At 36.6% G+C, this 16329-nt stretch overlaps 1 protein-coding gene across 1 annotated transcript in view; it reads right to left on the minus strand.

The window, feature by feature from the left end:
• Positions 1 to 16329, minus strand: part of WDR19 (WD repeat domain 19) — an 87381-nt gene that overhangs the window by 12802 nt on the left and 58250 nt on the right. The window contains exons 19-29 of the mRNA XM_019635995.1: positions 14363 to 14420; positions 11507 to 11647; positions 11344 to 11426; positions 10784 to 10867; positions 9269 to 9415; positions 8750 to 8874; positions 6665 to 6777; positions 5147 to 5215; positions 4548 to 4625; positions 3142 to 3238; positions 1512 to 1636 (exon numbers count right to left, since the gene is read on the minus strand). Of these exons, the coding sequence (XP_019491540.1) occupies positions 1512 to 1636; positions 3142 to 3238; positions 4548 to 4625; positions 5147 to 5215; positions 6665 to 6777; positions 8750 to 8874; positions 9269 to 9415; positions 10784 to 10867; positions 11344 to 11426; positions 11507 to 11647; positions 14363 to 14420 (1120 nt within the window). The remainder of the gene's footprint in view (positions 1 to 1511; positions 1637 to 3141; positions 3239 to 4547; positions 4626 to 5146; positions 5216 to 6664; positions 6778 to 8749; positions 8875 to 9268; positions 9416 to 10783; positions 10868 to 11343; positions 11427 to 11506; positions 11648 to 14362; positions 14421 to 16329) is intronic.

Below are 16329 nucleotides of genomic sequence, written 5' to 3' on the forward strand. Positions count from 1 at the left end.
AAAACGACAGCAACTTGTCTGTTCCCCTTCCCCCAATTCCCCAGCACTGTTTCCATCCCCCCAATTCCCCAATAAAAAATCTTTAAAAAAAAAAATAGTGGAATTGAAGACCACATATAAATGGCCAACAGACACATGAAAAAGACACTTAGTATCATTAATTATCAGGGAAACGCAAATCAAAACCACACTGAGATATCACCTCACATCTGTTAGAATGGTTGTTATAAAAAAGATAAGAAATAAGAATGCACTATTGGTAGAAATGTAAATTGATGCAGCCATTATGGAAAATGTTATGGAGGTTCCCTCAAAAAATTAAAAATAGAAGTACCATACAATCTAGCAATTCCACTTCTGGGTTATTTATTCAAAGAAAACGAAAACACTAATTCAAAAATATATATGCACGTCCATGTTCATCACACATTATTTACAATAGCCAAGATACGGAAACAACCTCGTGTCCATCAATGGATAAATGGATAAAGATGCGGTGTGTATATATAATGGAATACTACTCAGCCATAAAAAAGGAGGAAAGCGTGCGTGACAGCATGGATGGACCGAGAGGGAATCATGCTAAGTGAAATAAGCCAGAAATTTCAGAAAGACAAATGCCATATGATTTCACTTATAAAGTTATGTTGATTTCAGGTGTACACCATAATGAGTCAATATTTGTATACACTGTGAAATGATCACCACTAAGGCCAGTTACTACCCATCATAATACAAAGTTAACTTTTAGGATTTACTCTCTTGGCAACTTTCAAGTATGCTCTACAATGTCATTAACTATAGTCACCAAGCTGTACATTACATCCTCGTGACTTATTTTATAACTGGAAGTTTGTACTCTTGACTCCCTTCCCTGTTTTGCCCACTCCTTAACCCCCTATCCTTCTGGCAACCATCATTCTGTTCTCTGCTTTTGGTTTTGTTTTGTTTTGCTTGTTCATTTGTTTTGTTTTTTAGATTCCACTTATGTCAATTATACCTCAATAAAAAAAATTTTTTTAAATATTGGTGGAATTGTTTACAATCCACCCTGTTTGAATTAATAAACTAGCAAGCTCTGGTTAAACAAAAATATTTCAGTAAATTTTTTTTTTTTGACTAGGTGATACATTTATATGCTTCAAAATCCAAACACTCTGAAAGTATATACTCGGAGAAAGCTACTCCCCTCTGACCCCGTCCGCCCTGATCGGGTTCGGGGCCCGCCTCCTCTGCACCACACGTTGTTTCCTCTAGGAAACTACTCCGGCTAGTTTTCTTTAGTATATTTCTAATTGTATTTGCAATGAATATATAGTCATTCCTGTTTTCTGCCTTTTGGTACACCAAAGATAGCATACTGTATAGTTATTCTTTATCTTGCTTTTTTCACTTAACAATACAGAGATTGAGGAAATTGCTCTAATAAATAGAAAGGTGCCCAAAGGAAATCCCGGCAGGTGATAAACACACCTGGCAAGTTACATCCCAAGTCATCCAAAGGGCCTCACCTTGACTAATATATAACTGTGCAGGATCATGAGGTTGGTGGCCATCTCGGAGGGAATTTTGATCTTGTGGGATTTCAGTTCTGCGTACATGCTGAAAAGAACGTCATGAGCATTCCGATACTTTCCTTGAAAAAAAGGTGGTAAGATGACATTACTGCAAAGGATGAATTCTGAGGAATGTCTGGACCCTCATCTTACAGGTGGCTTTTGTTAATCATGTTATTAGCAATATCTTAATTTCTTACACAAAGTAACTTGCTAATTTTTCCTATCGTGACCGATGGAACTAACATCCAGCTAGTCCCTCAGGAATGGTGGCAACAACATAGATGTCTCACCCTTCCTCAGGGCACCCACCTGGCCCCAAAGTCCAATGGGTCATCAAGTTCTGAGTCTACCTTCTAAGTCTCCCCGGTTCAGCCTGTCTTCCCAGGCCCCTATCAATGCTTCCTGTCGTCTCTCTACAGTAGTGTACTAACCAGTATTCCTCCTGAGTATCATCTGCCTCCATTCTGATGTCAGTGTTCTTGTAAAAGCCTCAAGCCTCATGCTACACCCAAAACTTCAAGGTCACACCTCTAATATAAAACCCTCAGGATCAAGTGCAAATTCCTGAGCACAGGACTTAAGCCCTTCAGGATCTGCCTCTGACTACCTTTCCAACCTTATCTTTGCCCGCCCCTCCTGCTCAGTCACGGTAAATGCCGCAGCGTCCCTCACTCCTCCGCATGTGTGCTCACGTGCTGTTACTCTCCCCACACCTCTTTCTCCCTCATCTCCTGCTGTCTCATCTTTCAAAACTCAGCTGAAGCTTTTGTTGCCTTCTCTTATCTCCATCCTCCAACTTTCCGTACCCCCAACCCTCGGGATGAGGTAGGTCCCCTTTCTTGGTGCCCTTTTAATGTTTGTACTCTGGCACCATCACCCTGTATAATAACTCTGAACTTACTTTCTGTCTCTCCTGTCAAATCGTGAATCTTTGAGGGCAGACCTGTGGCACAGTTCCCTGAGTCCTGCGCTCCTAACATGTACCTGACAGACAGCAGGTGTTAAACGTAAGCTGAATAAAGTGATCAGTTATTCTGTATTTTCCAAAAATATGTTCCATATTTGTGAACACCTAAGAAATCAGCTTACAAAAATTAATTAAGATACCAGACTATTTCTTGGAGTTATCCAATAAATATTTACGGAGCACATGTGCGTGCACAACCATTCTGGAGAGTCTATAAAGAGTCCCTGCGTATTATAAATAACTAGGTCCATAATAATACCACATCATCCCCCATCTTCTAACATCTTTTATATTGTTAAGGTCAAATACATAGGACGGAAAGAAGGTGGGGGAGAGTGCAGGAGGCTACAGGCTGGAGAGGTTAGAGAAGCCGTCCAGACTGTAACTGTGGCACCCTGAAGGAGTGGAGGAAACAGCACCTGACAAGACCGGGTATCCCCCTATGATGGTGAATTATTTTCCTTCTCTGGAACCTAGAAATGGTCACCACCTAGTCCTCTGGGTTGAAAGCAAGCATAGATTAGAAACGAGCTACTCTTCCCTGGGTGGAGAAGGGTTTGGGAGATTGGTTCTACTACTTGTTTGGGGATAAAAACATGAATATCAGGGACCTACCTGCAGACTGCTCTTCTCTGGCAATTATAATGGCAGTCCGGGCAGCCTCTTGGTATTTTTTCAGGGCCATGTATAAGCGGAACAGGTACTTGGCATCCTGACATACAAACCATTAGAGAAACATCACTTTCTTCATTAGCTAAGGGGAGAAATGCCTAAAATTTTGCATTTCAGTTAGAATCACATTTGCTTTCCAGTAACTGAGGGTTGATATTGTTTTTAAAAACCCAATGATTATTTATCGAATATTTATTTAGAGTTTAATATATGCCAGAAAGTAGTCTAAGTACTTGAGAAATATGACCCGTTTACATCCTCATACCCTCCCTGGGAGTAAGGCACGATTATATACTAATTTCACGATGAGAAACCAAAGCACAACAGGACCTCTCCAGGGCCAGGATTTGAACCACAGTGATCTGGCTTCAGAGTCTTTGTTCCTAACCTTACCTCTGTCTCTGAAAATGAAACATTCTTATACAATGGACCAACTTAGAAAAATCTCAAAAATCTTTACCCCATATAAATTTCTCTGGCCTATAAAATTTTCTTTGGCCTTTGACCATTTTCTACTCGTATTCTCTTTAACTCTAGACAATTTCACATAATTGGTGCCATTTCTTGATTATTACAAAAAGTGGACGTATGGGGAGGTGGTTTCGGACAGTCTAAGGGTCTGTGCCCTTTGCCAGGTTAACTTAGCCTCCCTGGGTCTCAGGGTCTTTATCTGTAAGAAAGAGGAGATGGACTTGGGATCAGGACTGTGACCATCCTCTCCAGCTGTGACATTCTAGTGCCTTCTCTCCAAACCTGTGACTTGAGTTCCTTCACACACACATCCCCTCGAACACCAAAGCAAAAGGGAAGAAAAAGATCTGAGGGCAGACTCATAGGCATATGCGTCTGTCCCCACCAGGACTCAGAAAAGACTGATTTCTACACGAACTCCAATAGAGTCTCATAGTCTCAAAATAAGTTCTTATTGATTTAGTTCTACTTTCTATTTCTAGTGAGTTTTATGCTAAATATGATTTTTAGTCTCATAATTTTTGAAATATGAACAAAGTACACTAATTTTTAGGAATTACTGCTAACTCATAGTTCTAATAATCATTTTTAATAGTTCCTAGACTACATAAAACTAACATTTTAGAAAAATTGTGAGTGGTAAGGATTATTATCTAGAGGGACGTGGCTATGTCACAGGTGGCAATGCTAATTTCAAAGAAAGAGTGTACACAATATCCTTTAAAATGCAGGGTCTTTCTAGAAGACCTAAGATTACATTCAGAGAGAAAATTTTATAAGTCTGACGCAAAAGCAACAACAGGTAAAAACAGGGCAAAATAAAGTAAAATCATAATTAAGATACTTAAAAATCCAAGTAAAAAAACATTTTTTAGTACCTTAGGCATTCCATCAGTCTCTCCCATAAGGTGGTCTATCAATTGACTGGTCAGTAGTTCATCTTTGGCCTGACCAACCTGTTCAGGAAGAGAAAGGAACAGTAAACGTAAATCTTAAACCTAAAAAGGGGAGGGGGAGGGAGGACAAATAATCTGCTAAGGAAATGGAATTTAAAAATATGTAAAAATACCTAGTCAAGTGCCTGAAACATAAGTTCAGTGTCTCTCTTCATTCATTTAGAGTCGCCATTAATAAAAATCCGTCCTTAGAAATTGTAGCTTTTTTAAGTTGCTTATCAAAATACTGTACTTTTTTCACACAGAGAGAGAATATACTTCCTGGGTGTTTTAACAGAAACTTTCTTAAGGTTAAGTGACTATGTCACCTAGAGAATAACATCTATGATTTGCTTTAGAATCATCTAGGGAAAGAGGATGAGGAGTTGTGGGTAAAAGAAGACTGGCCACGTGTTGACAGCTGTTGAAGTTAAATGATGACACGAGAGTTTGGTGTTATTTTGTATATGTTTGGAAACGTCTTTAAAAGTTTTTTAAAAAATATTGGTATTCTTGAAAGTTTCATTACAGAGTTTACTTACAGTTTCAATTGCCATTTCTACTGCTACATTGTCTTCTGAGCTTGGACATTTCAGGAAGTGTTTAAGTGCCTGAAATGAGAATTGTAGAGCAATGAAAAAAATCTTCAGGCTGCTTTCACATTGAGAAAAACAAAGCTTTCACACACACAGAGTAATTATAGTTTGTGAAAGTATCTTCATCTCAACTAGGGGCTTGAACAGTGCTGGGTCCTAAAATATACACTTAAGAGGCCGAGTGTAGTTTACAAGATGGAAGGATCCAGCTAATCCTCTAAAGAATCTAGTTCTGATTTCTGATGAAATGAAAATGGAAAATGTGCTCTCTTTCAGTAGGAAGATTTAATCATTTTCATGCATTTACTCATTCAACAAATATTTACAACAACCTGCTACTATACATATGAGACTGCTAGATGCTATGGAGAATACCAGGAAGGGTGTGATATGGCCCCTCTTTTTGTATTATGTACCATCTAATTCAGGAGATCTATGTGATGCAATGATAATATAAGGAACCAATTATTTTAAATCATAACTGTCTAACTCCTGAACATCATACCACCACACCTAGGAAGACATTTAAGGTTATAAAAACTTAAGAGATGAATGGGCACATAGCCAGTTGGCTTTATAGATGCTCTGAGGAAGAAGAGCTGATTCAACACTGGGATGATCCCACAGGTATCACAGAGGAAAAAGGACTCGAAGATGAACAGGTCTGTGGTAAGTGGGGAAGGCAGATGGAGAATATGGATGGGAAAGGCCAGCAGGAGTGCAGGGCTCTCCAATGGGAAGAGCTTGATGCTGACAGAAAGCTCAGCCTGGCTGGTAAAATTGTGAAGGAGTTTGGATTTAGTATTTAGTATCTAAGAGGCCAGAAACAGCAAATTGGTGGCCTCAAGACTGAATGCACACACAGACATGTTTCTTTGGCCAGCAAGGTATTATACAAATATTTGTGTCCACATTTTAAAATTGGGAGACCCAGATTTCTGTTTTGTGAAAAAAATCATATGATCTGGCACTACTGAGCTCCAACTTCTAAATGCCAACAGTTTCCTGGAGATTGAGTAGAAGTTGTTCCCTTCAGACAAAAGAGGTGCCATCCAGTAGTCCCTATCCTGTCACACATGAACCCCACAACTTTATTTATGTCCCTTGCTTGAACACTGTAACCCCTGTTTAGGGGCTCTTAGCAATGAAATTAAGTACCATTTGGGGAACAAAATGAAAGATGTGTTATAGGGAAAGACACTAATAACAAGGAAAACAGGACTATAGCAATAATCTAAAGTGAGTTGACCCGGGTTTGAGTTAAGTTGATGATAATTATAATGAAAAGCAATAGATGTGAGAGATATGCTGAAAGAAGAACGTGATTGGGTGTGGGAGACGGAAGACTTTAAAGTTGACTGTGAGAATTCAAATCTAGGTGTCTAGGAGCATAATATATTTTTAAATTATTTTCTGTAATCACGCCTGTGGAGTCCAATCTATGTTTTCTTGGCGAATACTAACTCGTGAATATTGGCCACACAACAAGAAGAATTTTCCAGCTTGAAAGTGCTGTTTCTCTCCTTCAAAATATAAGGCAATACTTTGATAGTCTTCATTAGTAGTGTCTTCAGAACCTACAACAGACATTCATGGAGTAAAATATCTGAGAAAACGAGTTTACCTTTTATTGTTAACCTAAAAATAAGACCTAAAAACAGGTGATCTAAAAATATGTGATTAAAAACTTTTAACAGCAAATATCAATGTTATCATCAGTGTCTGTTTTCATAACAAAACATACTCATCATAATTATCCCACATATCAACTTTGTTTCACCTTTTCACTCTAAAAAGGACTCAGGAGAGGAAATGATGAGGCTCTGCGAGAATGTAGGTTATCGTTTGACATCACCTTAGCAACTTTGATCATTCTTTGAGAGTCTCAACCTCATTTCCTAAAAGAACAGGAACAACTATGACTATGATCTCAACCATGATTTGCCTGGAGTTTCAGAACAATCAGAAGCAAAGTTAACCATAATACAAATGTAACCCATCTCCCTTTCTCAACAATGCCTGGTTTAAACAATAGTCTGTATGTATTTGTTAGAAAGTAAGGGAGATATATTCAAGTGGCCAGTGGGTGCTATTTAAAGACAATTACTGTTTTTCTTTTGGTTTGAGGCTTAATATATTAAGCACAGAGGAAGAAGGACCCCAAAGCTGCTGGAGCTCCAATTCATTGTTTACATTAACCCATGGGACTTGGGACCCAGTAGAGCACTTAAGTATAACAACAGTCCCGTGCCTCTTGCTCAAGACAGACACAGACTCTATAAGAGAAGGGTGGAAAGGTGTATGTGTTGTTTTGGGAGGTTGGGGCTGGGAGGGTGTATGTGTGTGTGCACACGCACATGTGTGAGTATTATATAGGATAAACCACATCCTTAAGAAATTTGAAAAACGTAAATGCTTTACTACAATAGTGATTTGTAATGTTAGAACAAAATGTCATCTGTCAAGTTAAACAGTCATAATTCTAATGTTGCTTTTATCTGTGCTTCCTTTTTTCAATAGCTCTTTATTTTCTCCAATTATCTGAATGACTTCCTAAGGTATTAGAAGATGCTTTTACCTGTTTCTTCACTTGAAGACAAACAAAAATATTCTCATGAGTCCTATAATCAATTCTTATGGTCATATTGTGAATTTAAAAAAATAAATAAATAACAAGACAAATATTTTATGATTCCACTTATATGAAGTACCATGACTAGCCAAATGTAGAGACAGAAAACAGATCAGTGGTTACCAAGGGTTGGGGGGAGAGGGGAATGGGGAGTTGCTCTTTAATGGATACAGAGTTTTAGTTTAGGAAGATGAAAAAGTCTCGGAGTTGCACAGTGGTGATGGCTGCACAACAGTGTGGATGTACTTAATGCCACAGAACTGTACACTTAAAAATGGTTAAAATGGTACATATATGTTATGTGTATTTTACAATTATAGTTTTAATTTTTAAAAACAAAACAACACCACATGTTAAGTATGGCCCATAAGATTAAAATCTAAAAATTATTTCAGTAGATTCCAAGAATAATTGCAAACATGGGAAGAAAACCTTTAAGAGGTGTAGAGGTGTTCTCAGTATAAGATGCTCTTTTGGACTTTCAAAGTCTTTAAAAACCACATCTTTTGTATATCACTCTTCATCAAAGTAATCATATATTCTTACTTTGTGACTTAGTTTTAAAATTTATAAAACCAATTACTTTTTCAAAACTCATTCTGCATTTCCTGTCACCCTCATTTTGGAACCTTGCTTTACTGCTGGTTGATCAATAGCAGGATTTGGGAAATATGGCCTCTCTTGGAAGTCACCCCGAAAAACCTTAATTTTTGAAAATGGTCTTATAATTCCAACTCACCTTTAAGATGATAGTAGGGCTCTTCAAATCTAACCAGTAACATATAGATAATGTGTGTGTACCCATGTATGTGAGCATGTGCTTGTGGGTATACCAACCTGCTCATTAGATCATAAAAGTCAAACTGTTTCTATGATAAAAATCTTTAAGAGAAATTAGGGAAAACAACGATCTTTACCAATAATGTCTGCATAGATTTCCATTTTGTTGTGTTGCTGAGCCAGTGTGAAAGCTTCATTATTACACTTGGACATAACAAGAAACTGGATGGCAGATCCATAGTCACCTAACTGTAGAAAAAACCTAAAACAAAGTCCTTAAATTAGCTTGACATTTAAAATAAGTTTGTCATTTACAAAATAAAATCTTTTTCAACCATGAGAAACATTTACAATTTCGGTAAAATGCAGTTCTATCCTATTGGGCTGTTGTAAAAGTCACGATGTATTTTTTCTATGTTTTTCCGTTGCAAAAATGCATAATGACTTTTCCAACAACCCATTATATGCTTGTATTTGAAAAACATAATCTCATATGCTGACCACAACAAACCACCTTTGAATTTAAACACTTATACCTAATAAAAAAAAATAGAAAAGAATATTCCATTTGAATTTAGTTATTCGATAAAGGGAAGCAGGGGCTTTCTTTTAAGGCTGGTTTTTGGAACTCCAAAAATACTAATGCCTTATGTTACCTGGCTACCATTTTGGCTCCATCGAGAGACTGGGTCTCTCTGACAATACTGACGGCCTTTTCAGGACTGTTCAGGTGATCCAGGTAGATTCGGATGACACTGTTCCATTGTTTTGCATTCTCATAGGCCACAACAGCTTCTTTGTATCTATAAGAAATATGTGGTTCAGGCAAACTCTCTTAACACTGTCACATTTGGGGAAAGAGGTCAATAAATGTTTGGGACCCTTTTTTCCTTTTATTGGTGGTAGTTGCTTATTTTTCTTGAACTTCTTTGTTTTTCATCAGAAAGAATGCCAGGAACCATCTCATTAAAATATGTTCTTTTTAGGGGGTTGACAAACTAATAGTAAAATACCAGTATTGAATTGTGTTCTCTCATCTGAAATATATCGATATAATTTTTTACATTTTACTGTTTTTTTGAATGGGAAGATTATAATACTGATATAGGCTTATTTTATTTATTTATTTTTTTAAGCTGAGCCATCCTGCCACCGGTTGGGCAGCTCAGCGGCTGCTCAGCTCGGGCTGGGAATTGAACCGCTGTTGCTCAGAGCTCGAACTCTTGAGCGAGCTCTTAACCAACTGAGCCACTCGGCCGGCCCTTAGGCTTATTTTAGAAAATATTAAAGTATAGAATTTTTCAGTTACAGATATGGCTGAAGAGTGATATATAAAATCTTTGTGTGGTGACCTCTAGATGGCGATCAACTTCTCTTCCGTCACCAGCTCTCCAGCTCTTTCCATTTCCACAAGGTATTCAGTGTACATCTCTATATACTGAGGTTCTTTTCTAAAAGTGGAGCGTATTAACCTTTCAAAATATCTTAATACATATTCCCAAATAACTTTCTAAAGGCTTTAGAAATTTACACTCACATCAGTTATCATATAACAAGTCCATTTTGACACTATGGTTATTAGTTTAAAATAAATCTTTCCCAATATGATAGGTTAAAAGGATACAGTGTTGCTTTAGTTTCATAACTATTAGTGAGGTAGAGCTTTTCATGTTGGTATGAAATTTGTAGGAAATACGATTATTAAATTTCATAATCGTATTTCCTCCTCTGGGACTCCTCCTGTTGTCTTTAGCAGGAGATCTTTGTATATTTAGGATATTAACTGTCCATTGCTATATTTTAATACTATTATGCAGCTTAAAAAGTACAGCCACAGGTACGGAATTTATATTCCTTCATTTTCCCCCTCTGCATCAATAAGTTATCCTCAATAAAAATGACTACTGCTTAATTTCATTTTCATGGCATATTATATCAAAATTTCAACTTCTAGTATTTAACTCTCAAAAAGAGACAGTAGTCTATATTTGAATACATAAAGCGTTGACTGAGGAATATAAAGCATGGGGGAGATTTACTCTGGTACTTCAGGCCATACAGCGGGTAAAGATGTTTTCTCGGCTTTGTGTTTCTCAGAAGGTTGCAAATATCAATTGTTAATTTATAAAACATTACTTTAAGTTTGTGTAAATTTGAGAAACTGTACAAACCTTCCATCTGCTTCTTTAGCTTTGGCGTACTGCAAGTGAATCTTTGGAGAAGAAACATGAGGCAGAAGCTCACCAACTTTTGCCCTACAAAGGCAGGTTTAGGAGAAAAATATCAGCACTAGATGCACGCCAACAGTAGCTTTCTACAATCAAATGTTAGTTCTTGGGATTCAAAAAAAAAAGTTATGTTTAAAAAACTTTGACTCCTACAGGTAAAACTAGATTTAACTGCTTTTTCTCATCACCCCCCAGCCCACTCCTGTTGAAATGAAGGTTAGTTCATTAACTCTTCAGGGGCAATGGGGCTTTTATTATTTTTTTCTTTCTAGTAACTAACCTGATTAGGGATTTTCTCATACCAAACCAACAGAATGTGCTGTTCTTTGGAAAAAGCTATTTATATGAACTCGTCTAAGAAGGAAAAAAAGGAGGTGGAGGCAAAGCCCAGATAGGGGGGACAGGATGTACAAGCAGGAGGAACAGCAAGGAAACAGGTGGGGAGACCACTGGCATGCATTCATTTCCACACCTCCTCAGAACAGATTTCAGCAAATTCTTACCAATTCTTACAGCGGATGTAGACAGATGCTGCTTTGTCATAGTAGAGACCTTTTTCATACAGTTGGGCTGCTTCTGAAAATTGCTAAAAGGATATGAGACTATTAAAATACTAAATTTATTATGTATGAGACCACATGACTACTGAAGTATAGAAAAGCATACCTTCATATTCTCCAATATGGCCCCACAGTCTCTTTTGAGGACCCTGCTGGGATGCCTGAGGGCTTGGTGAACCCCTTGGCGTATGTCTCCCATTCTTATGGACATCTGAGCCACTCCAGCCAGACATACTTCATCATGTTCCTACAATTAGAAGGCAGATAACTGACAAATCAGACCCTAGCTTAAAATGCTGTATGTTAGCCAAACAATTAATTTAAATCTCCAATTAGCCCAAAGGTTATGGTTTACTTTTATTAATCCTTTCAAGTAGACCTCAAGATTCTGAAATAAGGTTGAGTTGTTTTTTTTTAATCATCTGTTGCGAAGTTGTATTTTTGTCTTCAGAGTCTAAATGTTTTGAGCTTAAGACCAAACTTTTACTACCCTGTCCTAATACATTGCATATCTGTGTATGTCTTCTTGGTATAAAACTTTATGTAAGAAATATACTGGATATATAGCATTAATGCTATGAATAAAATTAAGAGAAAACCCATTTATTGAATATCTCTCTACGAGGCATGATAACAGAAAAACTTCAATTAAAATTGTTTAATTCATTAAAGATAACTAAAAAACTTTTCAAATAACTAATCTGAACTAGTAAAATGTGATGGCCGATTACATTTTATGTAAAGCAGCATGTCTAGTAGAACATTCTACAATGATGGAAATGTTCTATTATCTGCCCTGTCCCACATGGTAGCGAACAGCCACAAGTGGCTACTGCACACTTAAAATATGACTATTTTAAGAGGATCTGAATTTTATTTAATTTCTAAAAACTGAAATAGCCACATGTGGCTAGTGATGACTATATTTGATAACACAAACAAAGAATGAACTAAAATAGATGTAGCCTATTGACAAAATGTCAAACACCCAAGAGATAAATGAGCAAGGAATATGATCAGGCAATTCATAAAAAAAAAAAATACAACTGGCCAATAAATAAAACAAACTCCACTTCATTAACAGTCAAAAACATAAAGTGAAATACCTTTTTGCTGATTAAATTGGTAGAGAGAAAACACTTCATAACATTCAGTGTTGTTGAGATTATGGGGGAAATGGACACTTTTATACATGAGTTGATGGCTGTATGAATTACTACCACTGCTTTCGGAGAGCAATCTAGCAGTATAAAAAATTTAAAACACACATTTTATGACCTAGAAATCCCACCTGTAAGAATACAGCCTTCAGAAATACTACCTCAGGTAGCTAAAGATACATGTACTGGGTAGACCATTCATTGCAGTGTTTTTGATAGAAACAGAAACAAAAACAATTATAATTCAGTAAGCAAGTGGATGAAAAATTTATGGTAAGGTCATCCCCTCTTATCCATGGTTTCACTTTCCATGGTTAACCATGGTCTGAAAATATGAAATGGAAAATTCCAGAAATAAACAATTCATAAGTTTTAAACTGCTGGCTATTCTGAGTAGCGTGATGAAATCTCACATCACCCACTAGGAACGTGCATCACCCCTTTGTCCAACATATCCAAACCGTATGAGCTCCCTGCCTGCTAGTCACTTAGTAAATGTCTCAGTTATCAGATCCATTGTCACGCTATCGCAGTGCATGTGTTCAAGTCACCCTTATTTTACTTAATAAGGGCCCCAAAACTCAAGAGTAGTAATGCCGGCAATTCGGATAGGCCAAAGAGAAACAGTAATGTGCTTCCTTTAAGTGAAAAGGTTAGTACAGTACAATAAGATATTTTGAGAAAGAGACCACATTCACATAACTTTTATTACAGTATACTTTATAATTCTATTTTATACTAGTCACTGTTGTTCATCTCTTGCTGTGCCTAATTTATAAATTAAACTTTATCACAGGTGTGTATGTATAGAAAAAAAAACAAGAGTATATAAGGTTCGGTATAATCATGGTTTCAGGAATCCACTGGGGCACTGGGGGTCTTGGAACATATACTCACAGATATGGGGGGACTACTGTACATCCAAACAATGGCATTTTAGAAGCTCTAATATTAAAACAGACTCATATGTATTGACTCAGAAAAACCACGAAGCAAGCAAAATGCTGCTTTTCACAGAATGGATTTTCAGTTGATATTTACTGAATGGAAATGATTTCATTCCATATGTAAAAATCTGTATTATATACATATTTGTATGCTTAGAAGACACTCTGGTTGGAATACAGAAAATCATTAAGAGTGGTAACCACTAAGGGGTTTGGATGGAGGAGAAAATGTTGGATTCTCTCTTTGGTGACTTTTCAATTGATTATAATGAAATTGCATTACTTTTGTAATTAAAATACTAGATATAAAACAAAATAAAAGGATTTTCAATCTTTACAAGATATCACCTAACTTAAAAACATAAATTTTTATTGCAATATTTGACTTCCTGAACTAAAATTCTGGGATGAGACAATGAGTGGGAGTGATGAGTAAAGTTCATGTTTACCAGCTTCATCATGAGAGATCTAACTGCAGAACTTTTATGGCCAGAGAATTCACTTTCAAATTCGTTACTGAAATTTTTTAAGAATAAAAGGAAAAGCCTTATGAAAATCATAGCCTATAAATGGGAAGGGATAAAAATCTTACACCTAACCCTAATAAGGAGCTCATGTTTAGGATGCAATGGAAAACATATCTTTTCAGACTGATAAAAATAGTATCTTCAGTTTTTAAGAGTGTAAAGTGTTTTAAAATGATTTAACTATATCCTGCAAAATTGTTAATAAATTGAAAAAAGGCTCGCCTGCTAAATATTAAATAAATACAATGCAAATAAGATCATGATGTTTTAAATGAAACTAACAATAAACCCAGAGATAATTATGCATCTTATCTTTATTCAAACTTACCTTATTATCACCTGTTATTCCTTTCTCATAATGAGCCAAAGCGTTTACATAATCACCCCTAAAAGAAAAATCAGAGTGAATTTTAATATATATTTAAGTATCTTACTTACATACACAAAATTTAGAAGATAATCTTTTCACTGAGTTGCTTAAGCTCACAAAAGATGTGACAGCATTCTTTCATGAGCAGTCCCTTATTATTTTGCTACTTTAAAAATACTTATTAAGCTGGATTATGCTGGAGTGTAAGGTACTAACTGTAGTATGCTACGCATTTTAGGGAGCAACATGTTTGGTTAATTATCTCCTTTTTACACAAAATGGCAATTGTGTGACCATAAAAACCAATGTTTTATTCTAACACCCAAAATTTATAAGCAGAATATATGTTGAGAAAAACTGGGTAGAAACAGATGAGAACATTGGCTAACAGCATCGAGGGCCCTGGTTCTTATTCTGATAAAAAGTATTCTACAGAATATCATCAACAATACTACTCTCTACTCCCATGACTGATAACTAACACGGACTGCATATCCAGAAGAAATGTAAATTCTCTCAATTCATTTTTATTACTTGGGACAGAATGGATCAGTGATTTGCCTAAGATCCATTTGGAGATCCATCTTCCTGTGAGAAACCATCTCCTCCAGAGTAAATTAATGAACTCTGAAAATGGCATTATTTGAGATCTGCCTGAGCATCACCTCATCAGCTTAGGCAAGCTACTCAACCTCTAAGCCTCTCTCATTCAGTTTCCTCATCTGCTGGTGTTCAAGGAATTGCTTAGAAGACGAGCTGTTTTGCTGATTGAGAACTTTGTTTTGGATGGCCCTGGGCTTCACAGTCAGCCATGTTCCTAAGTGGAAATTTCTAATATTTGGATCCAATTACATCACAACACAGTGAGGGATGTCTCCTGAAAACAGGAATGACGGTTCTTCTTTCAGAAACCTGAGGTTTTCCTGGGACAAGCCCAAGTAAGTGATGCTAAAATAATATTTTAGAACTCTCACTTTGTTCTTTCAGATCACTCACTTTATTATTATATTATTTTGGAACTCTCATATGGAGCTAGTTCATTTGTCTAATCCTAGACTAGAGAGTGAAAGCCCTCCCACAGTTGACAGGCTGGTATGCTTTGACCTCATCAAGGTCTTGGATGCATAATGACACAGACTGTTGGAAATGAGCATCAGCCTAGGGCCTTACATGTCAAAATCAGAAGCTGGAGGCTACTGGGATATTTGATATAATGAGCTAGATCTAGTTAGTTACTATTATCACAAGGGGAACTCTCCTGATCGTTGTAGGCCAGGGTGTATGTCTACAAATAGCAGTGAAAGTTTTGGGATAGGTGGTTTGTGGTCAAGTGTTGAGCAGAAAGGGTTAAAAAATATCAGTAACAAAGCACAGGCTTTCAGTTAGCCTCAGCTCATCTGACTATAATGAGACAGTTTGAATTTGCTACAAAAATTTCGATTCCCCTGAAAGAAGAGAAAAATCCAAGTCTTCTGCATGGTCTGATAGCTTACTGGAGTGTCTGTGCTCTGATAGGATACAGTGGGTCATATCCCAATGGAGTGACCCCTTTCTCTTCAGCACAGAGTTTTGTACTCTAAGATCCAGTCACCATCAGGACAGAGATGGAGGTAAGGGCCTTGTCCCTTGTGTTATGCACTAAGATGCCAATTTGTCCTTTTAAATATATGAATTTACTTTGTCAAGGACAGAAATGTGACAAATTTAAATCAAGGTAGACTATGAAGAAATAAAGTCTCCCAAAATTTTTTAATTGAAAAAGGCAAAATTTTAAATAAGGTATCCTGGTTAGAAATGGAAGAGTACTTTTTGACAGAATAATTTTTAAAACTATAATCTATATGTCAATATTTTCAATGAATCCAAAGTCTATATGAAAATAAAATGGAACTATACAAAAATATTTTTTAAAAAATCAAATGTTA

This window comes from Hipposideros armiger, unplaced genomic scaffold (genome assembly GCF_001890085.2).
Source record: "Hipposideros armiger isolate ML-2016 unplaced genomic scaffold, ASM189008v1 scaffold_26, whole genome shotgun sequence".
NCBI lineage: Eukaryota > Metazoa > Chordata > Mammalia > Chiroptera > Hipposideridae > Hipposideros > Hipposideros armiger.